The 27,537-nt window shown below is 40.6% G+C and overlaps 2 protein-coding genes across 4 annotated transcripts in view; one reads left to right on the top strand and one right to left on the bottom strand.

Annotated features, from left to right (window-relative positions):
- Nucleotides 1–390: 390 nt before the first annotated feature.
- LOC139685277 (acrosin-like) lies at nucleotides 391–2,641 on the bottom strand. Its single transcript, XM_071581943.1, has 5 exons — nucleotides 2,571–2,641; nucleotides 2,070–2,291; nucleotides 1,491–1,756; nucleotides 1,071–1,216; nucleotides 391–576 (listed from the first exon to the last, which is right to left on the bottom strand). The coding sequence occupies exons 1-5, from the start codon at nucleotides 2,639–2,641 to the stop codon at nucleotides 391–393; spliced, it is 891 nt and encodes a 296-aa protein (XP_071438044.1).
- Nucleotides 2,642–5,389: 2,748 nt separating this feature from the next.
- Nucleotides 5,390–27,537, top strand: part of RAB3GAP2 (RAB3 GTPase activating non-catalytic protein subunit 2) — a 46,810-nt gene continuing 24,662 nt past the window's right edge. Inside the window, exons 1-9 of one of the 3 annotated variants that reach the window (XM_071579054.1) lie at nucleotides 5,390–5,588; nucleotides 16,468–16,535; nucleotides 19,739–19,862; nucleotides 21,707–21,788; nucleotides 22,756–22,803; nucleotides 22,914–22,989; nucleotides 23,137–23,238; nucleotides 24,282–24,381; nucleotides 26,746–26,844. In XM_071579054.1, the coding sequence (XP_071435155.1) occupies nucleotides 5,480–5,588; nucleotides 16,468–16,535; nucleotides 19,739–19,862; nucleotides 21,707–21,788; nucleotides 22,756–22,803; nucleotides 22,914–22,989; nucleotides 23,137–23,238; nucleotides 24,282–24,381; nucleotides 26,746–26,844 (808 nt within the window). In that variant the 5' untranslated portion in view covers nucleotides 5,390–5,479. The remainder of the gene's footprint in view (nucleotides 5,589–16,467; nucleotides 16,536–19,738; nucleotides 19,863–21,706; nucleotides 21,789–22,755; nucleotides 22,804–22,913; nucleotides 22,990–23,136; nucleotides 23,239–24,281; nucleotides 24,382–26,745; nucleotides 26,845–27,537) is intronic. The other 2 variants (XM_071579037.1, XM_071579045.1) reach the window with 2 other exon arrangements.

Here is a 27,537-nt window from a genome sequence, read left to right as displayed (position 1 = left end):
AAACTTCCTCTTTGTTCCTGTCCTCTCCGCTGGTCTCTGCGTGTCCTTCTCTGGGGCTCTCAGGGACCACGTGGTAGGGGGAAAGCAGAGAGCACATTTCTCTTAGGTTATGGACTAACAGCTCCAGGACCAGGAGAATCACCATATTGTTGCAGAAATCATACAACACACAGCACCAACGAGGCATAAAGAAATCCCACAGGATCACATAGGTAAATTTATTTCAACAGCTAAGTCATCTTCAATGTTTACATGCATGCAGAAGAAGGGTGTGGGCAGGACAGAGCAGACTTTTGACACTGAGGCTGCCTTTCCATCAGCAGGCATTGACCCATCAGGAATCAGTCATGGTGCACTGCATGTTGCACTGGATCCTGTCTGTCCTGCTGCTCAAGAACCACTTCCATATGGGTTCAGGCCCAGTTGGACCAGGATCCACTTGTAGTAGTGCTTAACGGAGGTAAAGACTGAGGGCAGCCTTGCTCTGGCACAGCCTTTTGCCCAGCTGGTCACTCCAACAACCCAGTAGTGGTCAGCACTCTTGTCTTTGCACATGAGAGGACCACCGCTGTCACCCTGTAGAGGAGTGGAGAGGATTAACGTGTTGTTGGGTGGCTCTTCTTGGGATTGGGGCCATCTGCTTCACCCTCAGAGCACTTCTCTTTTTCAGAGCTTTGTTTCTGGCAGAGCAAGGTGCTGGACCCTCTGGAACCTTGGCTACAAGTGGGTTGAGGTCCTGCAAGGTAGCGCTCTCTCTCATCTCTACACAAAGATTCTGGATGTGCAGAAGAGGCATGTTCCAGGGTCAGCATCTGGACCACTGAGCTGCCAAGAGCACTGGATGGACTTTCTAGGCAGAGTACCAGGGTTCTGGGACAATGGGAACACTGGGCAAGGATGTGCTGATTGGGAATTGGAGGGAAGCCCCAACAGAAACGTGGACCCAGAGCTGACCAGGCAAAGCCCACATGTGGCTGTGTTTGGACAGTGCTGGGTCTGAGTTTGGGCAGTGTTGACCAGGCTGTCAGTGCTGCTGGGGGCTGAATGGCTTATCATACACTCCTTCCTACCAAGCAGGTGCTGATCTTGCCCTCTGGGTAGCCAGCGCACATGTGTCTGGTGCGGATTATCCCCCCATACCACCGGCTGCTGTTACAGAGCTTGACATCAATGAGGTGGACCTTGGCCTGCTGCAGAACCTCAGGTGATTTTGAAGCTGTGAACATATAAAGAAATGAGTACACAGGAGCTTCTTGCCAGTTCTCCTGCCCTGCCTGGGGCTGATCCTCATTCCTAGGGTTTGATTTTGCTTCTGGAGAGGTGCTGGAATGTCCTGTCCCTGCTGTGTGACTCTGGGCATGGGCCAGGCCCATCTCTCCAGAGGCATACATACATACATCCTGCCTTGACCTCTGCTGTTGGGATGCCCAACCTGCCTCCCCAGGGTGCTGAGCTTGCCCTCAGGGCATGAGTCCATCTTGGGATCTCACCTCTTGCAACGGTGGAACCCCAGCCAGCGATGTAGCAGGTTTTCAGCTCTGACACTCTCTGTGTGGGGTCAGGTACACAGACCACCTGGATGTAGCGGTTGCACTGGACAGGCTTGTCCAATTTCACCAAGGCGATGTCATTGATCCAGCCACTTCTATTGAAAGATTCGTGAACTCGCAGCTGCTTTATCCGTCGCACTTGAGCCCAAGGGCAGGGCTTAGTCAACTGGGTAGCCCCAATGACCAAGATGAGCCTGCTGATATTCCTGGAAGTCAGATGGAGAAAGAGGTGAGAGGGAGCAGAGACATGGGCTGAAGTAACCCAGCACTTGCTACCCTTCAGTGCTATGGAGATTGTAGCTGCCATAGTATGCCTTAGGCTGTGGGAATGGTGAGCTGGAGGCTGCTAGGAGGCAGTGACCTGAGTCCAGCCTTCTCCTGGGCAGCTTCTCAGCTGGGCTCTGCAGTGCCCAAACACTGGGGTCACTGCAAGGAATTCGGATAGGAGTAACATGAGGTGCTGCTAAAAGGGCACCTGCTGGTGATGTGAGGATATCCCCAATTCCTACTCCTCCTTACCTGATCCTGTCAAAGCAGTGGGCTGCTGTGAGGACCCACTCTGCACCAATGAGGGATCCTCCACACAGATGCCTTGTGTGTTGAACCCAGGAATACTGGATGCTGACGAGCCAGGGCCAGGCCCCTTGCCGGGCACCTGTGCCACCCACGATGCGTGTGTTGTGAAAACCATATCCCAAGTGCTCATATTCATGCAGCGCTGGTCGGAGCCCGCAGTTCGCTCTGTAAACAGAAAGTCATTACTGTGCTGCTGAATGCCTTGTGCTGCTCAGGCTGAAGCTCAGCCCTCTGCCCTCCCCACAAGTTGTTGCATGGACAGCAGGTGCAGGAAGCCCATGGGGTGTGTGTCTGTCTGAACCAGCACCTGGCTGCTGGCAAGGAACTGAGGCTCCCCCATGGAATTTGGGAAGCTGGGGTGAGGCCACAGGGGACAAGTGGGTACTCTCCAGGGAACCCCCTACGGGTTGCCCAAGCTCCCTGCCAGAGTCTGGGATCACTTACCCGCAGTTTTCCCATGTGCCTTGCACAAGCTCACACGCGACCAGCAGGATGAGGAAGAAGAGCAAACTCATGGCTGCCAGAGGCACGTGTCAGCTGCAAGCAGTGAGGGCTCTGCTGCATTGCCTGTGATGGTCTCGGCCCGGGAGCTGATGTCACAGAGAGATAAGTTCTGTGTTCTGGGTACTGGGGCCTCTGGCACTGTGGCAGGGGAGTAGAACACAGAATAATAGATCCATAGAATAGATCCTTCAGGGTCATCTAGTTCTGACCTTCTGCTGCCATGGGCAGGGAGGGATACCTTGCAGTAGACCAGGTTGCTCAGGGTCTGGCTCCAAACCTGTCTTTGAAGCCTTCCAGGGAGGGGACATCCACAGCTGATCTAGGCAACCTGTTCCAGTGTCTTGCCATCTTCACAGTGAAGAATTTCTTCCTAATATCTAATCTAAACCTACCCTCTGACATTTTGAAGGCATTCCACCTTGTCTTTTCTTGAATTGACCCAGAGTAAATGATTACCTTCATTCCCTGAACTAAAAGTCTCTAACTGGGCATATTATGTATTTTTGTAAACCTCATTAAGGCCTTCCAATGATAGGACGTGGGTCAATGAAGTGTATTTTTGCTACTATATATATATTGCTAAGCTTGTGTATTAAGCATTTATCTGAATGTAAAGAATTTTTTAATATTTATGTCTGAAGTTTTTTGAAGTGAGTTTTTTCAAAGTGGTTTTTTTTCAGTAGTCTCCCACATATATAGAATGAATGTCTAAAAATTAGTAACTATTGAAAGCATATCAAACACAGAAGATATAATTCAGTAACCAAACTGATCATGTGAGTTTACCAGGGTTTAAGGTTGTCTTGAAATACCAACTTACTTGCTAAATTATTCATTGCCTCATTGTATGCTTTAATTGACATTGTAGCAGTTTTGTAACTTGACTTCTTTGTGTACAGCAAATGAGGCTGACATACGACAAGCTTACCTGTTCACTGGTCTCTAAAGAAGAAAATCTTCATAATGTGATGAAAGCTTCAGTAAAGAATGATAAACCTGGTTGTTAATTTACTTTTTTGTATACTCTTTATTTATTCACTTAAGATTATTAGTGGTTCTGCATGTTACAGATCTAAAATGGCATTCAGTGTTTTTCCCCACAGGACTTACATGTTCAAATCTTGAATGTCACTAGTCATTCCTTGTAACACTGTCTCTCAATCTTTCCTACACTATGATCTTGTTTTCAAAGAACATCCTTCCCATTGCTCCACAGCTTGTAATTTTACAGCCCATTCAGAAAAACAGGATTCAACAACTCTGTATGGTATAGCCACAGGCTTATTAATCTGCTTACATTTAAGTATAACCTGTGTATTGCCTGAGGAGCCATAGACCTTAAATGTAAAAAGAAAACGTCCCTGTAGTCACCAGGGGCAATATTGCTGTTAAGTCCCAATGGCTGAAACACAATAGAACAGCTGAAGACATTACAAAGTTGTCAAGGTAAATTAAAGCCAGTTTCTTTGCAAATCTGACATGAGATCTTCTGGAGTTTACAGCCTGTTACAGTTGGTGCCTTCAGGACAGTTCAATTAGAACCCACTTTGGCAAGAAACTTCTATTATTAAAAATCTTATCAGCCTTAGAAGGTCTTTAAAGATAACCCAGAAGACCTAGACCACAAACCAAGCTTGCAGAAGGACTTTCATTACTTGCTCAGTCATTTCAGCTTTTAACTACTCAAGACACACACTGTTATCTATGAAATAAAAGATACCTGGGTGAAAACAAGAATCTGGATTTTACATATACATAAATAAAATATATATAAAATATGTATTTTTATATCTATATAAATATGTGTGTGCGTGTGTATAAAATTTCCTGGTCAACTGGGATCAATTTAAAAATTTGCCAAGTCTTGTGCACAGGGCAATTTGTTTTTCTTTGGGGCCCACAAAACATCCCTTGGTGTTTTTCCCCCATGTGCTTTTTTTTTCCCCTTGTCCAAAGGGGAGGTTTTACAGGCTGTGGATCAGATGTCTGTACTGTACTGATGTCACTCCACAAATCTTGATGATCAGAATCATTGCAGCCGCTCAGGATTCCTCAGTGTCCAGGGGAGGAATAGAAATTGGTTGACAATAAAACCACAATCTGCTTTGTAATTTGCGAGAGCACTGAAGATTGAAAGAAAACCTTTTCTCACTACCCTTTAGAGGTGTTATCGATTCATCACAGTAGATGGGTGTTGCTGGATCACCGCTAGGCCTGGATGGCGAAATCCGGCCAAGGGAGCTGGGGGTGTCCAGCCTGGAGAGGAAGGAGGCTCGGGAGAGACCTTATGGCTCCAACAACTTCCTGAAAGAAGGCTGTAGCCAGGCGGGTTCGGCCTCTTCCCCAGGCAGCCAGTGACAGGACGAGCGGACACAGAAACTCCTTCGCATTAGATTAGAAATTAGAATGGACTACCCAGGTTGGTGCTGGAGTCACGTCCTTGAGGTGCCTGTGGAAAGACTGGAAATGGCACTTCGTGCCGTGGCGTAGCAGACGTGGCAATTTTGGATCAGAGATTGTACTCAAAGATCTGAGGTCTTTTCCACCCTAATTCCCTCCGTCAAACATGCCCGCCGCCCCCCTGTCAATCCCACGGCACCTCGCAGTCAATCCCACCGCCTCACCCCGTCAATTCCCCCGCGTCTCCCTGTCCATCCCCCCGCTCCTTCCAGTCCATCCCACGGCACCTCCCGGCCCTCCCTGCCCTCCTGCTGCCGGGAACACGTGACGGCTCCCGCGGTGCATGCGCCGTGCGCGGGTCGCGCCGCGCCGGAGGGAAGTGGCCGAGGGTTTCCGGGTGGGGCGGTGGTACCGGGATCGGGATCGGGATCGGGATCGGGATCGGGATCATGTCCTGCGCCCTCGTCCCCTTCGGCCACTTCCAGGACCTGGAGGCGGCCCGCGACTTCCTGTGCCCGCCCCGCCGCGCGGGCAGCGCCGCGGCCGGCAGGGAGAGCGGTGAGTGCGCGGCGCGGTGCGGGGGCCCGGCCCGGCTGTGCCCGCTCCGCCCGCGGGGCCCTGGCCCAGACCGGCTGTACCCGCTCCGCCCGCGGGGCCCTGGCGGCGGGGCAGGCTCGGCCCCCTGGGACTGTCCCCGCGCTGGCCGCAGCCGGGGGTGCCTGACGAGCCCCCGCAGCGCTCGGGGTCGGTGCTGCGGCAAAAGGTGCGTGTCCCGCTGCAGCTGCCGCAGCTTCACCGGCGAGGCCAGGCTTGGCTTTCCTGGTGTCCCGGAGCTTCACATGTCACTCCTCACCCTGTGGTGTGGAGGGGAAGCTCTCTGGCCACTGACCCCGCGTGCCTCAAACTTTGGGGTGAAAGTTTATGTTTCTGTCGGTAAGAAAGAGCGCATTAGTGTGAAGATGCGCTGATGAAGAGTCACAGAACCACACGTTGTGCGTGCAAAGTTGCCTAGTAATGCAGAACGTACTTACAGTATACCGAAGGTTTAGTTTGGCTGCTTAAAAGACAACAAAGTATGCTAAAAGTTTAGTTTGGCAACTTAAATTAGAAGAGAACAAATGTTACAGCCACTACAGTCTGGAGCTGTGGAGCAGGTTTGTGTTGTGTGAGGCAGTGCCCAGCCAAGGCTGAGCTGCCTGGCACACAACTCGTGTTCTCAACACGTCCACGCCCAGGACAGACAGCACAGGGAATGGACACGTTGTTTCGTGGATGTTGTTACTGCTACGCTGTGTTATCGGTATATATATGTGTGTATATACATATATATATATCTATAAAATCTGTGTATTCGAACTGTTTTAATCAATAGTATGGAAGGAAAGTGTTTGAAGAGGTTAACGATGATACTTGTAAAAGCCCTCACAGCGGTAAACAAAGCTTTGAGAGAAAGTTTGAAATATCTGCGGGGGAACTAAAAGAGGGGAAGATCATTGGGTGGTTTGTGTTGGAAGTGACCTTTAATCTAGTCCAATCCCCCTGCCCCAGGCAGGGACACCTGCCACTAGACCAGGCTACTCAAAGCCCCATCCAACATGGCCTTGAACACTTGCAGGGATGGGGCATCCACAGCTTCTTTAGGCAACCTGTGCCAGTGACTCATCTTCTTTGTTATAAAAAAATTCTTCCTAATAAGCAATATCAATCCACTCTTTTCCAGTTGAAAACCCTTGGCCCTTATCCTGTCAAAAATGACACAACAATTGTTAAAAAAAAATGAGAACTACACTGTATGTTCAGTTTCTTAACTTTGCCGCTAAACTTCGGTGTTCAAAACTTTTGGTAGAAAACTGTTTTCTGCTGCTACTGGTGCTTGTTCATTGACTAATAGTGCTCTGAAAAATGTATACAGGTTCCATATGGCTTTTCTGTTGATATCATCTCTATCTAAAGGAGGGATTCTGGAACTGGAAGGCTCTTGTTAGTCTCCCATGAATTCTAAAGATAAAAGCAAAGGATTGTAATGAGTTTGTGTTTCTAAAAGTGTATGCTGAAAGAAATTAAAACATATCTCTCATATTTGGTGGTACACACTAAAGGCATTTGTGTAAAACAACTTCTGGATATTGTTGTTGGAGTGGATTTATCAAAATGGCAGCTGTAAAGGGGGAAAACATTTAGTATGTTGTAAAAGTGCCGTAATCATGATAGCAAAGAAGATGTACATTCCAAAACATGCTGTTCTCATATTTTAATGAGTGGGCTGTATTCTGGGCTGTTCTTATATTTGCTTATTCAGTCATCGAGGCAGAGCATCAGAAGTGAGTGTTCTTCAAAATATTGCTCATTTAGGTTCATCGACATCTTTTAGATCTGTGCCTGGAAATTTTTGATACCACAGCTGTTTCCATGGTTCAGGATAAATGAGCATAAATACCAGCAAGTGTGAGTGCCCAAAGTAGCTTAGACATAAAATCATAACTTAGTAATCTTGAAGTAGAAATTCTTAGTGTGTTCATTCTTGACAGGGACAAGCACTGCTACAACTTGCAGAAGTCTCTTAAGTTGGAAGTAACTCAATTCTGGAGGTATCTGAAGTTAGAAAAAGCTGGGTTTGGCTGTGTGGAACTAGAGATTCTATTCCCATTAGGTGTGTTCTTTCAGTTCTGCTTTGCTACTGCTTTGTGTCTGAACCAGCTAAACAGCGAAGCTACAGGGTTGTTTTGTAAGTTGGGCTGAGATGGGAGAGTCTGAACCCTGCAGTTACTGCCCATCTCTTGGTCTGGCACCCTCAGTTCTTGCTCTGGTTGGAAATCATAGAATCATAGAATTGATTGGGTTGGAAAAGACCTCCAAGATCATCAAGTCCAACCCTTGGTTCAACTCCAGTTCATTTACCAGATCATGGCACTCAGTGCCACGTCCAATCTCAGTTTAAAAACCTCCAGGGATGGTGAATCCACCACCTCTCTGGGCAGGCCATTCCAATGCCTGATTACTCTCTCTGTAAAGAATTTTTTTCTCATCTCCAGCTTAAATTTCTCCTGGGAGAGCTTAAGCCTGTGCCCCCTTGTCCTGTTGCTGAGTGCCTGTTGCTGAGACCAACCCCCACCTGGCTAGAACTTCCCTTCAGGTAGTTCTAGACAGTGATGAGGTCACCTCTGAGCCTACTTTATTCAGTTTTTCCTTCTCTCTTCCTTTACTTTTTTTTTCTTTACCTGCACACTAACCCATTTTTCTTTGTTAGCAAGAGTCCAGTTGCATGGCAGTCCAGAACAGCTCCCTTTTTTCTTGAATGATTGTTGTGTACATTAACTGCCGTATCGTTCACATGAAGGGCTCTTTGCTGTAAATAAAGTTTACGTGATGAAATGTGAGAACATGCAGAAAATCTCTGCTTCTCATGTTGTGCATTGAGGAAAGAAAACAATTTTGTCCAAGCAAGTTCTTCTTGGTTTTGTCTTTTTTGAGTGCATATTGCCCTTCAATGGCAGAAAGAGCTAAGGCAAGATAACTAAGCAAGATATAAATAAATGGATTTTGTCAGAGAATGCTTTAGTAAAAACTATTCAATGGAATGTACTGTTTCAAAACAGTCGTTTATCAAAGGTGCATGTTTAAAAACTTGAATTTTCATCTGCTTCTATGTTTTTACTCTCTAGGAGAAAAAACTAAAGAGTGGTTTGTTTTTACTGGTAAGTTCAACAAAGAAAATGTTTTCATTTGCTATGAAATGCAACTTTCTCTTAAACTATGTTTATTTGTGTATAAACAATTATATAAGTATCAGTAGACACATATCAAAGTTCTAAGTTGGTTTTTTTTTCATTTTAACACAGAGGACCAGCAGCTTTTATTTACTGGTTTGTTTGGTTTTTTTTTAAGTTACGCTGCATTTGTATGGAAACTCTTGCTATTATTTGAAGGTTGTAGTTAAATGAAAAATGCTGGCTACCTTAGGAAGTAAATGTATATTAGATATTTTAATTTAACAAAGCACATTTCAATGAATGATTTTTTTTTTGAGTCATAGCTAAATGTTTTAGGTGTTTTGAGTCATTGGTAAATGTTTTAGGTATTTAGTAGAGTTTTCAAAAGCTCCTGTCAGGTTTTGAATAAGAAATAAAAATGTTTTTGAATGAAAAATGTTTTTGAAAAGGTGACTCCAGGAATCTTCAACGTGTGGGGTTTAGGGTTTTTACTGGAAGCTTTAGGCCTTGTCTTTTTTATTTTAATTAGTTATAGGTCAAAGAAGTTTTTTTATGCTGTTTTAACTTTAGCCATTTTTTTCATTCTGAATGAACTAACCAAAATATTTTGTGGAAGTGTATTTGCTACAAAAAAAATTTAGGGTGATTAATGTAAAAGCGTTTTTGCAGTAACATTTTAAATGAAGAGAATTTGCTTTCTTCTGAAAATGGAAACAGTATCCATTTTTTAAGTCAAAATAAATTTAATAAAATTTTGAAGTTAAATGCCTTCAGTATGAACAAAAAAGCTGTACCTTCTCCCCTAGCTGTATTTAACATAGCAGCATAATTAATTTGTTTATGAGTTAATCTATGTTGTCAATTTCAAATTTAATTTGAAAAGGCCTATTCAAATGCTGCATATATTAAAAATACACATATAGGTAACTAAAAAATATGTATTTTTATTCTAAGAGAACTTTAGTGTTTTTTTCCTTTCCTTTGACCAGGTAAATATTAAAACACATTCAGCAGTAGAAAAAGATAATGGAAAGCATCCTGTCCACTAAAGCTTCACTGAATCTTTTCCTGTAGGCCACAGTTTGTCTGGGTTATGCAAAGGATATAGTTCAGGAAAGATATTGAGGGGCTGGAACGGGTCCAGAGAAGAGCAACAAGGCTGGTGAAGGGACTAGAGCACAAGTCCTGTGGGGAGAGGCTGAGGGAGCTGGGGTTGTTTAGCCTGGAGAAGAGGAGGCTCAGAGGTGACCTCATCACTGTCTAGAACTACCTGAAGGGAAGTTCTAGCCAGGTGGGGGTTGGTCTCTTCTTCCAGGCACTCAGCAATAGGACAAGGGGGCACGGGCTCAAGCTCTGCCAGGGGAAATTTAAGTTGGAGATGAGAAAAAAATTCTTTCCAGAGAGTAATCAGGCATTGGAATGGGCTGCCCAGAGAGGTGGTGGATTCACCATCCCTGGAGGTTTTTAAACAGTTTGGACATGGCACTGAGTGCCATGATCTGGTAAATGGACTGGAGTTGGACGAAGGGTTGGAGGTCTTTTCCAACCCAATCATTTCTATGATTCTATGATATACTTGTCTGGTAAACTGTGGCAGAGAACAAAGAGTGCTCTTTGCCTCTGACCCTCGTGCAAAGTCAGTTCTGCAGGTGCCTGTTTCTTGCTCGATCAATAAACACTGGTAGGAGGGGTTCATGTGCTTCTTATTCAATCATATGTTAGAATTGCTAGCAATGCAGTGCTGAAATAACTTAAGAAATGTTCTTAGGCAGTTTGAGGTGACCATTGATCTGCTGTGAAGCAGAATGTAGCTACCTTTTCATTGTACCTGTAAGAATAACAGGTGTTGTGGTGAATCCTGCCTCACATGGCTTAAATAAATAGATCCAGTGTTGCAGAGTAAGCTGGTTAAAGATGCTTCATATGGAGTTGCCATATCTTTATTATCTTGGAAAAAAAATAATTTTAATGCTTTTTCATATTTTAATGAACAGGACTAAAAAAGCATGAGAATTTAAGATTCTTGGTGAAAGTTAATTCAGCTAATGAGGCACAAATCCTCTGTGGAGCCTGAGCCTGGTGGTATCTAAGTGGCTTTGAAAACTACTGCTTCAAATGTGCAAATAGTGGGAGTAGGGAGTACTTACATCACATTTAATTTGACAGCTTGCTGTGTTGAAGATGTTTTGGGATGCCTGTTGGCTATATCAGAAAACAGCTGTAACAGTTAACTCCATTATACAGCTGTCTATAATAAGGCACACATGAACCAAAAAAAAAATCCATTTTACTTGCAAAATTTAATAAAGCTTTGCAGGCATAAAATAATTTTAGTGTTTAGAAATTAATGGATACTTAACTGAAAAGAGCAGAAAATAGGGCAATGGGGACAGATAACATTTTCTGTAATCTTTATAAATTGAGGAATTTAGCTGAAATTTATTTAGAGTGATGTGTGTCTCTGTTCTTTCAGTAGATTCTCAGCTTGAACTGTGTTTCAGAGCATTTGATAGGCTTGATGACAGCAATTCAGTGACATAGCCAGGTAGGACTGCTACCAGATATGATTTGGGCGTGTTAAGGTGAAGCAAAAAAGCCAGTATTTTCTTGGTGTGAAGATGTGTTTAGTATGTTTATCTCCTTTATGTTTATCTTCCTTACCTAAATGAAATCAGTAAGGAAAGAAGATGACAAACCCAAACCTGACCTTGGGAATTCCCAAGCAATGATGTCTGTGTCTATGGTGGTGAGTTTGTGCTTATTCAAAGGAAGAAAAAAGTTGACCCCCTGATTTGGAGAGTTGCGCAGAGCTGTAGGATGTCACTTTGCTGCTTCTTTTTACAGTAGAAATGATGATTTAAGCCTGTTACAGAAACTTCTCCAAAGTCCTGCCCTGTTACATTGACAGCATCCTGAAAAGTGCTCTTTAGCCCAGTTCCTCTAAATGTCTTTGGAGTTGTGCATGTATGCTTGGCTTTATCTGGATCAACTAATATAATTCAAAAATACAGAAGGCCAGGCTTTTTATTTCTGAGTTGCCAACAAGGTTATGAAGAAAAAAACACATTATAAAATCAAATTTCTTACCGAATTTGGTATATTCCTGTACTAGACTGTTGTGAAAAGCTTTTTTGTATTGCCTCTTTAAGCAGACCTTCCCTCTCCAGGTGGTATTATATACATTTAAGATTCATTTCTTTCAGTTTTCACATAAAATAGCATAAAAATATGCACTCTGCCCGAATTGTGTTAAATCTGTAAATTGTCAGTACATCTCAGGTGTGGCAAAGACTAAATGACATGCTCTCAGTATAGATGACAGAATGGCATCAGAGGACTTCATCTAAATTATCTTCTCACCTGAGTTTTTTGCTGCTTTAACACCTGTTTTCTTGGGTAGTCTTCCTTCTTTCTTTCTGTAATTTCTCATGTCACTTGGATCTGAAAAGAAGCTGAAATACTATGTGTAGAAACTGTTTCATTTGTTTCCTGAGTACTTTTTTCTCCCCCTATGGTATGTCAGACTTTGTTGTTGGAGTTAAACTACAACTGCAAGCCATGGAATTTTGCAGCAATAATTTTAAGAAATCTATGTAGTACCTGGATTATTTTTAACTTCGTCATCTTTTTTTTCTGTTGAAAACAATCATGACAACCTTAAAGAAGAAGAAACACTCAAGTGATTCTTTTCGAGATTAGAGAGGTAACTTAGTTTGAGTTGTTTGGGTTTTGTTTTTCCACTTATGGATGTCTGAAGTGATAAGAGAAAGCAAATGTAATACTAGTCTCAAAAGAGACTTCCTAGTAGTCCTGGCAAAATAGCCTAATGTATTTGTCAGTCCTCATGCTGGAGGAGGTTTGGGAATAAACAGCGTATGATCACTGAATAGGAAAAAGAGTCTAAAGTATTTCTGAAATTCCTTGACCTGAAGAGAAAACTGTTTCCATTTCTTCAGTAATTATGCAATCCAACAGTATCAGAATTGCAGTACATATACCTAGAAAAAAGTATACAACTCTTGCACTTTAGCAATCTTTTCTTACATTGTTACCACCTATTCATCTTTTATGTTCTTAAAGCATGGATGGGAATCAAAGTGGAATCTGCGTGTGCCCAAGCACATCCCCTGGTAACTCGCTGTGTAAAGCTGGAACACAGATGTGAGGGCAAGAGGAAAAGGCTTCTGCTGCCTGCCCCACATCATTGTGCTGCTCTGCATGGGAGAGCACTGGCAATTTTCTGTGCTCAGATGTGTATTCTGTAATTTGGGGAGAAAATATTAGACTGAGTAAAAACATCTTTCATCTAGAATTTGACCTGTTAAATGCCAGTTAGACCTCATTGGTCTAGATCTGTTGCTATTGTTTCTCTCTCATCTGTTTTTTCTTTTAAACAAAACATACCTATCAGTAGAAATTGTTCTTGTGGGTATTAAGTTTATGATAGGCATGTTTGAAGTGAATTTTCTTCTGGATTGACACCAGTGTTGTATGTATGCAGTGTTTAAACCTCCTCTAAAGTTTCAAATCATGCTGATGATGGAGTTTTAATGCTTTATACTTCAAATTAAAGGATTAAGTGGTTCTTGTAGACCCAGCAGATGAACTTTTATTTTTGCAATCTCTGCAATAAAGCAAATCTGGGATAAACCTGCTGCTTTGTCCAGGTATGGATAACTGTAAATAGACATCTACTAATAGTCAGAGGTGACACGAATGGAAATACAGATTTGTGCAGGAAAGTTTAAATTATTTTTAATTTTTTTTTCCCAAAGGGATACTGTAAGAAATAGACATGTTGCAAGTGAAGAATTCTTTAGGGCTTGTTTAGGTATTGATTTCTAGATAATGTGCTACATTCCACAGTTGCTAGTTCAGATCTATAATGTTGCTAATGGGGTATTTCTTAAAATCTTCATTGTATCAGAACTTGGACCATGTGTCATCTCTCACTTGACTGTCCTTCTCAAGTGCTGGTGGATGAAAAAGTCTCTGCAAGCTCTGCCAGCTGACAGCCTCCATGGGATATTTTGTAATTCACTGGCACAAGTGAATAATTGTGTCCTTTGCGTTACTGTATGACATTGTGTGCTCTGGGCCTTCTCTGTCCAACCTGCCAGAGATAGTTGTCTATTGTTTAATACCTTGCTTCACTGGCCACTGCATAGGTGAAGTGTCTAAATAATATGAATAATAAAACAATTTTAATTTAATTTCTTCTTTAAAAAAGGAAACAATGGAAAGAATGGATGCAGAGGCTTGAGAAATACATATGATAGTGCAAGCAGGGGCAATCTGTGTGGTGTGGATATGAAGGAGAAAGCTTGTAAACCCTGGTAAGCTGGAGGAGGTACTGGCTTTGCAGAGCAGGTCACAGCTCCAAAAGATCTCTGCAGTTTTGTCAGCAGAATGGTGACTCATCGTTACATGATTTTTCCATCTTTTTTGATTGACTTGGTATCATCTGAGGAATATGACAACCATGAAAGTGTAGCTGTTCTCAAAAGAGGCAGTGAGAATTCTCACAGGTGAGGTTTTATGTTGTGGGTGTTCAGTCTGGGAAGTGAAGTGGGTGACGTTTCTTAGTCTGCTCTGTGCTGTGGGCAGGCACTGGCCCCAGCTGTGTTCCTTGGATATGATTATGGTTCTCTCTGGACTGTGGCACACGGACAGATTTCTTTCTTCTGTGAATTTAATAGGAAGGAGGTTTTATTGCCTTTTGAGATAATAAAATGCAAACACAAGTAGAGTTTTATTAGGTATCTTAAACTAAACATTGAGGTTAGCTCCTGTTTTCTTCCTGTGGTTTATATTCAACAGTATTTGCCATAATTCTCCTTGTTATGTTTATATTTTTATACTGGAAAATTTTCAACCTCAAATACAGGATGAGACCATGACCCTTTGAAGCTTGTTGCTTATATAGATACACCTGAAATATCTGTGCAGTTTTATCTGTATAGATGATGATGCAGTAAAACTGTCTGACTCACCCATTCTGTAGATGGTACAGACCTTTCAATTTTACAGAGGTTATCATGGAGTGGGCATTTTGTCTCTACAATCTTGTGAGATGCTGTCTTGCTGTTCTCAACAGCATTGGTGGAGAGTTTATTTCTTAAGCTAATATATTTTTTTCAAAGATTTTTGTTTTCATCATACACAAATTTTAAAATCTGCCTAAGAAGACAGAAACCAGATTTCTGTCTCATTGTACTGTACATTCTTTTGCTTTTCCTTGCTTGGTGGTATGGGAAGTAGAGTTTTTAGACCAAATAAAATTGGAGTGGTCTTGATACAAATCTTCTTGTCTTTACTATTTGACCATCCAAAATGGCAAAATCTTGCTTGCTTAGAACTAAATTTAAACTAATTTAAGACATATTTAAACTTCTTAAGGTCAAATTAGCCATGACAATAGTTGATAGAAAAGCTTGAAAGAAATCCTTAGAAAACTCTTGAAGTCTTATAGATGTTCCAGCTTTAGATTTCACACTGGATGAAAGTCTGTCCTTGCTTTTCTGCTGAACTACAGAGATGCTTGTTGATTTATTGAGGGTCCCAGTGATGGTGGGTTTTGAGAATTGTGTATCTGCTACTACTAAATGGCTGTGGCTTTTGAATTCATGTCAAATTCTGTATTCTTAGGTGAAAAAAATTTCAGATTTTTTATAAGACTTCTACATTCTCTCTTGCAAGACAACTGAGAAGTAGATTTGTCTCTATGAATCTCTCTTTTCTCAGGGGTTTGTTGAGGTATTTTGTAAGGTTGTGGTTTCTCTAAAGTTTCTGAACGACCTAATTGAAACTAATCATTGTCTCCTTAATTTTCCTCTGTCTTGTCGTGCACAGACTTGAATAGCCAAGGCCCTTGTGCTCATTTTTTCCTTAGAGGCCATACCTTCAGCTTTTGCTTTGCTTTGGAGGTGGGATCTGCATTATTCCGAGCTCAGATGTTTTGTGGACACAGATGAATTTCTGTGTACTATCATTCCCTTTTAAAATGAACTTATGTTGCTGTTGACTTGATCCTGTAATTGACTTAAACCAGATGAAAATCCACATTATGGAAAGCAAGATACTATCTATAGAAATACAATCTCATAAAATGGTGCATGTGTGGTTCTTGTGGTATGCTGCAGGTTCTCTTAGGAAAGCATCTGGGAGCATATATATAAAGTTCTTAGTGGTTGGTGGGAGCCTGTTGTCCCTTTTCTCTTTTTAGCTGCCTAATATCTATAAGAATTGGAGTAGTAAGAATTAGGTAAATCAAGCTGCATAGCTTAGATTTTGCAGTGAGGCTTTAGATCTCTGTACCTGCTTTTGTCAGGTGGACACATAGGCCTCCCCTGTGCCCTCACTCTTTGCTCCAACTTACAATATAAAACTACAGATCTTGGCTCTCTTGAAATGTCTGAAAACTGAGAAAACACGAATTTGAATGACTAATTTTTTCTGTTAAAATACAGGAAAGCCCTGCTGAAGAGTCAGTGATGTGTTGTCCCAGGCACTGTTTTCTGTAGTGTCAGAAGTGGAAGTTAATAAAGAGAAGTAAGACAGCTATTTCTGCCACTTCAGGGTTCTTTCTGTAGAACTCATTTAGTATCTGCCATAAACAAAGTTATAATACATTGGTAGGGAAAGAAAAATGACCACCAGCAATCATCTGAATTGTATTTTTTTGTTGCTTGTGCTGTATTTATGTTACAAGTCTTTTTCACTTAAAGCAGGCAAATCAGCAAGCTGGGAAGATGGTGGCTGGGGAGCCTGGGATGAAGGAGAATTGCAAGAACCTGTAAGTTTGTATATATGAGTTTTAATTGCTAACTTGCCTATTCTAGAATCTTTTTCATAAGTTGGTGTGTGTGATTTTTTCTTCTGTATAGCTGTCACTTAGGCAAGAAGCATCTGGATCTGTGTTTTAAGTGTGACTGCTTGTTTGTCCCTTCTTCCAAGTAATTGTTTCTAAGTATAGCTTGAATGTTACCTGTTGTGATACTCTTGTATTCTGTAGGCTTTTTCTCACTAGACTATATCTTTCTGTGCTCTTGTATCTGGGATCACCTCTTCTGTGCTGGAGCCAGACATAGTAGGACATGGCAGTGAAGTTATAATACATTTACATTAATTCAATACTCTGTCTTGAATTAATGTAAATCACACCCTCCTAAATCAGGAACCACTGGCACAGACATCTTCCTAATGATCACATAGTACTCTTTTTGTGTTATCACACGTGGATAGTGTTACAGGAGAGATTAAGCTACGTCATATGGGATGGAACAGCACAGTTGCTCTTTAAAGGGGGAAAAACATTCCTCTGCCCAACTAGTTCAACTGAGACTAGTAGAACTAGTCCTTTAATTGTTGGTAAGGCTGAGACTTGGAGCTACCAGCTGAGTTGAGGTATCAGGGCAGCCATCTGTGTAGAAATGCTTTGCAGCTGAATGAATCATATCAACAGAATTGCTTGATTAAATCCCTCTAAGAGCTCATGAGAATTCCAGACCTTGCCTTGCTAGCAAAATCCTCTTATGTGCTGTCCTTATGTCAGTGTGCAGGAAGTATGCCCAGGTTGTTGGACAGTATTCTTGAGAACTGTTATTTCAGCAGGGAAACAGTTATTACAGCTGAGGTGACAAGTTTAAATGAGCATGGTGTCTCCATGAATCACTGACACTGATGTCAGGAGTGACAGGAGAATAAAAACTTCTAAATGGGATTGATATGCAGCTCCACTATAATTGCCATGAAATGAGTGTGGGTTTTAGGCCACATCTTTCTTAGATGTGCTGTAATATGTATAACTTCCTGAATGAGAAGAACAAATGCTTGGTTTTCTACTTTATGTTGTAATTTGACAGAACCAGCAGGCGTTGCTAAATTGAAATTTCTTAAATTTTCAATCTTTCAAATGTCACACTCTTCTGCTGGGTAGTTCACACCTTCTTGCTAAACATCTTGTCCTCTGTTTACATGGTTTCCTCTGAAGTCACTAGTGATTTGGTTCTAGGTCAAACTCTTCAGAGTTTGTTGTCACACACCACAAACAGGTTGTTCTGAGAAGGAGCATTAATATGTGAGTCTGTGTGTCTCAGCAGACAGCAAAATGAGTGACTCTAGCACGGAGTTGAGAATTCTTAGTATAATGTAACAATGAATTCCGTAGTTAAAGTTTTTAACTCTTAATTTGTATTATAGTTGGCAAAAAATTGTTTCTTGGAATTGCTTGTCCCTGCACAAGTATCTATTTCATGGAACAATAGCAATTTTTGAGAAGGTATTGAAAATGAAAACAAATTTTATTTCCTTTCATAAGGTGTCCTTTTATGAAACTGATTAAAACTGTGTTGTAGGAATGATGATGTTGATGTCTTAAATGCTGATTTTAATCATTCTTTCACCTTTAAGTACTTTGTTTTGGCAAGTTCAGTGCTTTTCCTATTTTAACACTTATCTTGTTTTTGTCACTAATGTAAGATGGCCATATTTTATGTCTTTAGATTCCAAGTTCTTTGTTTATATTTACAGAAAACTTTAAATTTTCTATCTGAAGCACAGTTTTAATTCTTTCTAGTCTTTTAGCAAGCCTTTCTTTTCTGTTTCTTTTTCCTCAGTTTGAAAATCATGACACTAAAATCAGTACAAGGCTTTTCTTTGGGTTTTGCTGGTGTGTTTTTGCACATAGTACGTTTATCTCTGTCATGAGGAGTTAAAGTTGTCATGAGTATCTCAGACAACTTCACTGCCTTTTTGTACATCTTGAAAAATGCCAGTAAATAGGGAATAATTGTTGCTATAGAACTTGACATCCATCAGCAGACAAAACTGACATGAAAATAGGTTCTCCTCTTCCACAAACTGAGTGTGAACACAGGTAGTTGGCAGAATGTTTGTAGTGTGCTAATGTAGACTTTGATGGATATACAGGGTGTTCTGTGTGCACAGTGGCCATTTTTATGGTACAACCTTATGAAAGGAAATAAATACAATGAACAGTTGATTAAGAGCATGATATGCAAATTCTTTCCACAGTTTAGTGTTTTTTTTTCTTCTGGTAGTATTTTCAAGCAGATGGAACATTACTGTAACGGAATAAATAGTATGAATCAGAAATTATCACACTGAAGTAGTATTTTTTATTTGTGCATAACTGTTGGGATACTAGAGGATGGAGTAATATTTTTGGAAAGCTAGAGAGGTAGAATTGGATATGTGGCTGTGGAAATGAACTCTATGGACAAGGGGAAGTGTCTTGCTGTGATTGGGGTATGGTGGATGGATCAAAGTAACCAGGAGTGTCAACTCTGAGACCTTGTAGCAGTTCACTCAAAACTGGTTACTTCCTGCCTTTGAATTCGGGTTAGCAGGAGCTACTTTGTTTCACAAGTAAGTATTTGACTTGTTGCTCTGAAAAAAGATTAATTTTTTTGCTTTTATACATGAGGATGGTATCTTAAGTTTTTACTTACCCATCATTCTGCCCTTAAAACTTGACTTTACTTAGTTTGGATTTGTTTCATCGTGAAGTTACTTTGTGGAAAGGCGCCTGATGCCTGTTGTGTGTTACCACCAGGCCTTAGTGTGAATACCATATGTGCATGTATTTACTTAATGCTGATCACTGTGTGAGCTTGGATAAATGTTCATTTTGAGTAAGAGTTGTAGTGAGAATAACTAAAGAGATTCTCTTCAGTCTCTAACCAATAATTGTAAAACTTTGAATCTCATTCTTGTAGTGTCTCTTTGAAAGGAGACTTTGAGGAGTAGAGCTAGTGATGAATACTTCTTTGTTTTCTGTCTTGTAAACACACAGAATCAGTGCAGGGTTGATGCTTTTCTGACTTTTCATGCAAGTTGTACTTGTGGGGACTTGATAAGTAACGGTCCATTTAGTGCTGGTATGGAGGGCAAGCCAAATTGTTGTCATGAATCTTGCATCTTGACTCTGCTATGTTTAAAAATCGTTCAATACATTGACTAAAGCTTTACCTGTAGGAAGAAGAGGAATCTAATTCGAAGAACCAGAGAAATTACTGGCTTCAGGACTGTGTGTTGTCCTTGTCCCCAACAAATGACCTGATGGTAATAGCTAATGAGCAGAAAGCAGTCTTTCTAGTGCGTAAGTATACATGCTGCTAAGTATGTGTGCTAATATACTTTATGATAACCAGGGCGAGATTTGTTATGGCCGCCTCCATCTGCTTACCCCCCAAGTCGTAACTTCAAGAATTTTGGAGTGTTTTATAGTACACAGCATGCATTTTCTAGGTATTGTTTGGCAAATAAGTTACTTTGTCTTTACCTCTCTGCTAGGGGTGGTCCCATGGTGTAAAGGAGAGCACTCTGGACTGTGAATCCCAAGGTCCTGAGTTTGAGTCTCAGTGGGGACCGTCCCCTGGCAATTCAATGCCTCCTTGCCATCCCATCCCGTCAGATCTCGGATGCTCAGCAGGGTCAGCCCCGGTTAGTACCGGGTGCTGTGACAGTCCCGAGGACTTCCCTGTCACTGTCCAAGCTCGCTCAGCCGTGGCAAATGGATCTTAGGACTGAAATGGTGGGGCCAGTTCTGTGCACGCTGTGCCTCACCTAAAAAATCCACTGTGCAGGCTGGAAGGGCAACCACGTGGGGAGAGCCCTTCCCAAATCTTCGTTCGTGAAGTCTGGCCATACATACATACATACATACTTGCTTCGCTGCTGTATTTTCCCTGAGAACCTTCTGATCACGTGTCATTCATATGTAGTGTAACTACCCAGTTGTTTGAGATGCTTAAAGATACTGACATTAGTTTTGCTGTTAGTTTTAGCCATAGAAGAAATACTTGACCTTATTTTACTTTTCTTGGAAAAAATTACCTAACTGAGCCAATGTCACTTGGAGGAGGAAGTAGTAGTGTGAATTGCTTTAGAGATTTCCATTTTTGATAGAATATTCTTCTCCCATCTTGAACAATGGGGGGCTTTATATTTTACTCCAAAATAGGGCTCTGGGAACTTTTAAAGGTCCCCCCAGCTGCTCTTTGCATATATGCTGTTGTCTGGGGTGCTGGTGCTGTTCACAGCTGCAATTGGTGACTCGTGAGCATGATGAAGGGAAACCTCCTGATATGGGGAATATTATAACATTTTAAAACAAATAACTGGCTGTTGAAGCTCAGAGTTGCATAATTGGGTGGATTGCACTGAGTTGTTATGCTCCAATGTCATTCCCTGCAAAGCTGTGTTGTTCCAAACCTGATGTAGACTAGTTGCTAATTTTTCACCAAAAATGTAAAGATGGCAGTACTCCTCATAAAGTTCTTATTGCATCAAACATAAAGAAGTGATTTGGTTCACTTGCTGGAGAACTGGTTCTGCTGAACTGCACAGTGGCAGCTGTGCCACACAGTGGCAGAAGTGTTCCTGTGTCTTGGGTTTAGGTGTCAGACAAATGGCACACAACACTAATGTAGTTTGGTTATCCATTGGCACCTGGGAGATGATTCACAACTAAATGTCAGCTGTAATAGCACCCTGTGAATAACACAGTGTTTTCTAACCTTGAATTATGATGCAATGATTAAAGATTGTCAGATTTAATGTGGGATTCTTCTGTCCTTCTTGGCAGTTGAAATTCAAATGTTGTCCTTTCTCCGTACTTATTTCCTAAGGATCCCTGTTTTATGAAATGAACCTTATAAAATTTGATGAAGATATTACAGTATAAATATTTTTAAACAAACCCAGGCATTTCAAAATTTTAGTAGTGTGCTTTTTCATTTAAATTTCTAAGAAAATGTATGAATTCTTTAGAAAAGTCAACTAAGAACGTCTTGTTGTTTTTATGATCTTCAAAGCTTGTAATTGGTACTTAATCTAAGTGTGATAGAATGTATTGCACGGAAGAGAAGGATTAGAAGTAGAACTACATTTGTGAGATGCAAAACATGAGTTTTATAGATGGTGTCTTTATTTTAATGGCAGCTAAATGGAAGCACAGTGACAAGGGGAAGGAGGAAATGCAATATGCTGTTGGCTGGAGTGGCTCTCTGAATGTTGAAGAAGGGTAGGTGTTGAAATGTAGCAGTGACTAAAATGTTATTTTCTTGTATAGTATTTAGTGACACATGGTTTGTACTTGTACTTTTTTTCTTTCATCTGATTATATTCATGGTGTTATGCATTTTATTGCTGGAAGGAGAAATAAAGGGACCTGGGTGATCAGAAACAGTGTCTGGAAAAGAACACTTTTATGTGTTCTGTGAAATCTCAATACAAATTAAAAGAAGAGTTCTTTGTGCAAATCAATGTATTTGTGTATAATTTGGACAGTTCAACAAATCTGGGTTATCACACTTTCTGTAAGTTCTTGTTCTAGTAGTGGGAAAAAAGTACCCTTTTTGAAAAATCTACTTTTATAATAGACATGAAATTTTGTTCGGGATGTTGCAACTGGAAATACTTCTCTTCAAGTAAATCTGCTTGCTTTCTGCATGCTTTGCCTGTTGTGCATTGAGTATGCTCCATTATTGCATTGTCTGGGAAGACCATGTTAGCCCTTCAAATGCTGTCCAATTAAAAGACAGTGAAATGCTGTGCAAATAAAATCTACCTAATAGCATAATGTATTTCAAAAATTTATTTTTGATAAATATGGTTCTCCTGTTTTTTTTTAAAAAGTGCTTGTTCTTGTTACATTATTATGGATCAGAAAAAATTATTTACCCTTAGGTACATAAAATTTAACTTGAATATGCTGAACAGTACTGACAGAATAATCAGTCTTGTGATTTATGAAAGGCAGCGTTAGCAAGGTGTAATTAGTGCTCATGCAATCTACTTGTGCACTCTTGAACTTGTAATTGAAACTGTCTTTAAAATGGACTTTTTTGCTTCTTACTATGAATATATGTAATGTGCTGCATTAACTTATTATTAAATAATTAAAGATGTTTTTTTGGCAAGATACCTTGTGTAGAGCAAAATTTCACAACTGGAGAAAAAACATTAATTATATCTTTCTGTTTTTCTAGCGAATGTGTGAGTAGTGTGCTGTGTATTCCACTGGCAAGTCAGAAGAGGTGAGGATCAATACGTATATGCATCACTGGTCTCTTTACGTTACACTTTTATATGTCTGTAGCTTAGAACAGGATTTGTTTATAACTTCTAGTCTGTCTTTGTGAAACAGGAGTTCCACAGGCCGTCCTGACTGGACCTGCATTGTGGTTGGCTTCACCTCTGGCTACGTTCGTTTTTACACCGAGGTACGTTTCTCAGCATGACAGGCCCACAGGAGAGCTGGTGCCATAAACAGCTGTGTGTGTTATACTTTGGTTTCTGCAGATAGTGCTTTTTGCCTGCCCAAAGAAAAGGGGCAGAAACGTTCATGCTTATTATTCTTTCTTTTCTAGAGTGGAGTACTGCTTCTTGCACAGCTTTTGAATGAAGACCCTGTCCTACAGCTAAAGTGCAGAACCTATGAAATTCCCAGGCATCCTGGTGTCACAGAACAGGTTTTGTCAGATTATTTCAAAAGCGAAGTGGCAGTGTTATGGGGTATGGAAGGGAGCCTTCTCTGTGAATCCTCTGTGTCCTTTACCAGTTTTTGATGGGATGGACAGTTTCTTAGAACAAGAGAGTCTTGATTTCTTGTTCTATGATATATTCATGCCTGTATAGTTTGAGGATTCATAATGTCTTTATTTTTTGGAGTATTTTTCTCTGTAATAACCTTGCAAAGGAATGCTTCATTCATTTTCTCTTTCTTCATTTATGAACACAAAATATGATAATGCATTGATGAAGGGAGAAAATATAACTTGACAGGTGCTACATGTACTCATTCATAAGAACTTACCTTAATTATTTCACAGAGAAGATAGCTGAAAACTAGAAAATATTTATAGGACTAGGAACCTGCGTGTCATTCTGAGTATTTCCTGCAGAGAAGGTTCTGCATAGCTCAGACTGTGGAGTAAAGAAGGCAGCTTTCTTTGCTCTTGGTTGAGTTTGCTTGCTTTATGCGGAAAATTAATGAAGTTACAGAAATTTCCAAGTTTGCTTTGTACAAATGCTCATGTGATTTAGCATGACATTTTTGGGATCAGTTTTAAAATACTGAAACATTAAGGTATTTGTGTCTTGAATTTGTGTCAGCAGATTAGCATCTGTGTGCCCAAGTGGTAATTGAGGTGCTAGTCCAGTTTCAGAATCTGGCTCTTTCATTCTAAGTGGACCTGTGTTTCTGTGGCCTTCACAAGCTGCTTATGCAATAACTTACGCGTTTTCTTCCTAAGCAGTAACATATTAAGCAAGCAAATAAGTTATTGAAAGAAGATAAAAATATAGAACTATGTGCCTGAATAATTTTTGGACAGTTTAATACTGAGTTTCTACGGTTCTGCCTTAGTCTGTTGCCTGTGGCTTGTCAGATACTAACTCTCTGGATGTAATCCTCATCTTTGTGTAGTTTATAGTATAAAAAGCTGGAGAATAAGCTGTGCCAACAGTAACAGTGATCTATTTTTTGTCTCCTTTCTTTCATTTTGTTCCACAGAATGAAGAACTAAGTATCTTGTACCCAGCAGCAATTGTGACAATTGATGGTTTTAGCCTCTTTCAGTCCCTTCGTGCCTGTCGCAATCAGGTGGCCAGAGGTATGTTTAAGAGAAAATGTTTATTTTTGACTCTTGTTAACAGCACTTTACCTCATATGAAATTTACTTAGGTTAAATATCACATCAAAGTGGAATTTAGATCTTCCTTGCTTGTCTATCAAGATACTGACATCTACTGCATACAGGAAAATTTCTTCCTTTACAGAAAGAGCCCAAGTTGTCCAAGTAGTATTGGCTGCCTTGTACATGCTCACCTTAACACTGTACACTGTTTTGGGCGGGGATAGAGTTAATGTTCTTTCTAGGCCCTGGTATGGGGCTAAGTTTTGGATTTGTGATGAAAATGGCATTGCTATCATGTCAGTGTTATAGCTATTGCAGAAGAGCTGTTAAACAGCATCAGGGCTTTTCTTGTTTCTCCCATTGCATGACAGTGAGCAGGCTGGGGATTCACCAGAAGCTGGAAGGGGGCACAGCTGGGACAGCTGAGATATCTTATACCATATGATGTTAATAGAAGCTGGTGGGAGAAGAGGAAGGGGGAACCTCCAGAGCTATGGCATTTGACTTCCCAACTAACTGTTATGTAGGAAGCCTTGCTATCCTGGAAATGGTTCCTCTGACTCTCTTCCTGATCCCACTAGGAGGGAGAAAGAGGCTGTGTGGTGTTTAGCTGCCCACTGGCACTAACCCACAGCATACTGTTAAGGTACTTAACATGTCATGGTGCTGATTTCAGTTACTGGAATGCTCTTCTTCCCAGGAAAGACTTTATGAGAAGTGATAATGCTGTGATGATGTCCGTAAAGGCCGCTGTGCTTTGTGTTTATGTCTAAGAACTTTTGATACCTGGTTTGCGTGTGCAGACTTCGATTATTTTCCTTTAGTACAGTGCCCGTTTGCAGTCTAATTTGGAAACAGGGTCAGTTTCCAGGGGTGAGAGGACAACTACATGACAGTACTCTGTGGTAGATGGCACAAGTATGGTGCTGTTGCAATTCTGCAAGATAAGTTTTTAAACAAGTGCTGTTGCTGAATTGTTGTCCTGAACTTCCTAAAGGTTGTTCTCACTGAACTTCAAATTTGTGAGATTCTTGTTACCTCTGCAGCAAATCACATTAGCAGACAATCACGAGTCTGGGAATGGGTGGGAAACACAATAGATCAGCCAACGTGACAGCATGAGAAACTGTTTGAACTGCAGTACCCTTAAATGAAGGCTTGAATCTTACATAGGAGGGATGAGTGGTAAAGAACTGAGAAATGTGGCTGTGATGAAACAGCTCCTCTGTGATTCATGTGCGGGTGACCAGTAGGAATGGATTACTCACTTCTTCTTTCAGTTCAGGACAAAGTGGCATGAAATGAAGCTAGGTGATAGTAAATTAAAAAAAAAAAAGAAGTGTTCATGTAGTGTGAGGTTAAATTGTGGAATTCTTTGCCTGAGGTTGATATGGATGCTAAAGGCTCAGGGGGAAACTGATAAATTAATGAAGAAAGCTGTGGAGGTTTACTGAGTGCTTAGACTTCTTTTTGTTTTCAGAAACCATATTAGAGGAAGCATCAAATATGTGTCCTTACTCTAATATTCTTTCCTAGACATCTGGTTTTAGCCCTTCTCAGATACTGATCTGCTATGCTAAATGGTTCCCTGGGTCTATCAAAAAATGTGTATTCTTCTTAATGAAAAGGTAGTGCTTCCATGAAAATATGAGAGAAGACAAAACTCTAAAGCCAGAATTTCAAAGCCTAATATTCTGTGAATCATAGAACAAGTACAAAAGAAAACAGACTGTAAAGAGAAACACCCACCCATCTACTTTAACAACCAAAACACACTTCACTCTTTCAGTGAAACAGCACCATTTGCAGAGAAGCACTTTCAGCTTGGTGCACTATCTGCAGCTGGAGTGCTGTATCTTCCTTCATTCTTCATCGTCTGTATTTGTGGTAATAGGAATTTTGAAATTTTCAGTTGTTTGTTTAGTTTTAATTCTGTTCTTACTTCTCACTGTTAAATATTTAGTGAATGTGCTGACTTTGCAAGTACTTAGGCAGAGGAGTTTGCACTTGAACATGCCCAGACCACAGAAGTAAACTGTAGTAGCTTTTTAAAATTATACAGAATATTATACCATAAATAGCTCATGAAGCAAAGTATGAAATATAGTTGTGATGGAATATCATGTGCACTTCTATTCAGTTAATTTTTTAAATGTTTTAATTTCATGGAGGTAAATATTTCAAAAGGTCATTTTAGTTCAGCATGTGTTTAAATGTATGTGAATTTAAAACTAGACTCTTTTGTGACTTCAGATTTCATCAGAGTTTTTTCCTCTGTTATCCTATGCCTTTGTCTTTGACTCAGTAGACATTTTTTTGTATTTTATCACCTTTTGTCAGCTGCAGCATCTGGCAATGAGAATGTTCAGCCTCCACCATTAGCTTACAAGAAATGGGGTTTGCAAGATGTGGATACAATTGTTGACCATGCTAGTATTGGTAAGCATTTCTATGTAATTTTAAGTATTTAGATAAATGAAATTAATGTTTTCATACTGTTAAATTCAGGTTGAGAGCTTTTAGTAGTACTGCTTGGATAAAAATAAATAGTGAGAGAAGACTGGCATAGTAAATGACCTCATTAATCATCATCAAAAATATATTTTAGTTTTCTAGTCTGAGCCTTCCCTCACCACGTGAGGGGATAAAGGATGTTACGGCTGTAGCTGTCTTGTCCTTTGTTGTTTGGTAAGAAGCAGCTGAGAGAGACTAGATCAGATGCAGTTTTTCCCATTTCTGTCAGATGAAAGAACTGTCTGGGAGGCAGGTTAAGACTGGTAGGGGTCTTTCCTGAGTCTAGCACATAAAGAAAATAAATTTTGAGATTACTCCTTCACAAAAAAAAATCAAATTGACTTTTAGGCTTTCAAAGACTTTTATCCCTCAGAAGCCTAGGTTCTTGTCAGAAAGGCAGATCTGAGGGACAGTAAGCTTCATTTCTCTTCCACCCTTTCTGCAAAAGCAGGTAAGAGGTCAGAAGGCTGCTACTATCAAAACAGCTGAAGTGAATTTAGTACATGTATTTTTGCTGCTGAACTCTGCTGGTTTTGTTTTTTTTTTCTTCTGAACAAACCAACTGTACTTTATAATTAACCCAAGTATATTGGGTTATTTCTGCCATGTTCTTTGGAA

The sequence above is a fragment of the Pithys albifrons genome, chromosome 2 (assembly GCF_047495875.1).
Source record: "Pithys albifrons albifrons isolate INPA30051 chromosome 2, PitAlb_v1, whole genome shotgun sequence".
Classification (NCBI taxonomy): Eukaryota; Metazoa; Chordata; class Aves; order Passeriformes; family Thamnophilidae; genus Pithys; species Pithys albifrons.
This window is presented reverse-complemented; position numbering and strand designations above follow the sequence as displayed.

Bases quoted from the DNA above. Each gene is read 5' to 3' on its own strand.
- LOC139685277 (XM_071581943.1), bottom strand. From the start codon at position 2,641: ATGAGTTTGCTCTTCTTCCTCATCCTGCTGGTCGCGTGTGAGCTTGTG. The intron at 2,292-2,570 runs GTAAGTGATCCC...TTCTGTTTACAG, and splicing joins GGCACATGGGAAAACTGCGG to AGCGAACTGCGGGCTCCGAC. The intron at 1,757-2,069 runs GTAAGGAGGAGT...TCTGACTTCCAG, and splicing joins CACTGCTTTGACAGGATCAG to GAATATCAGCAGGCTCATCT.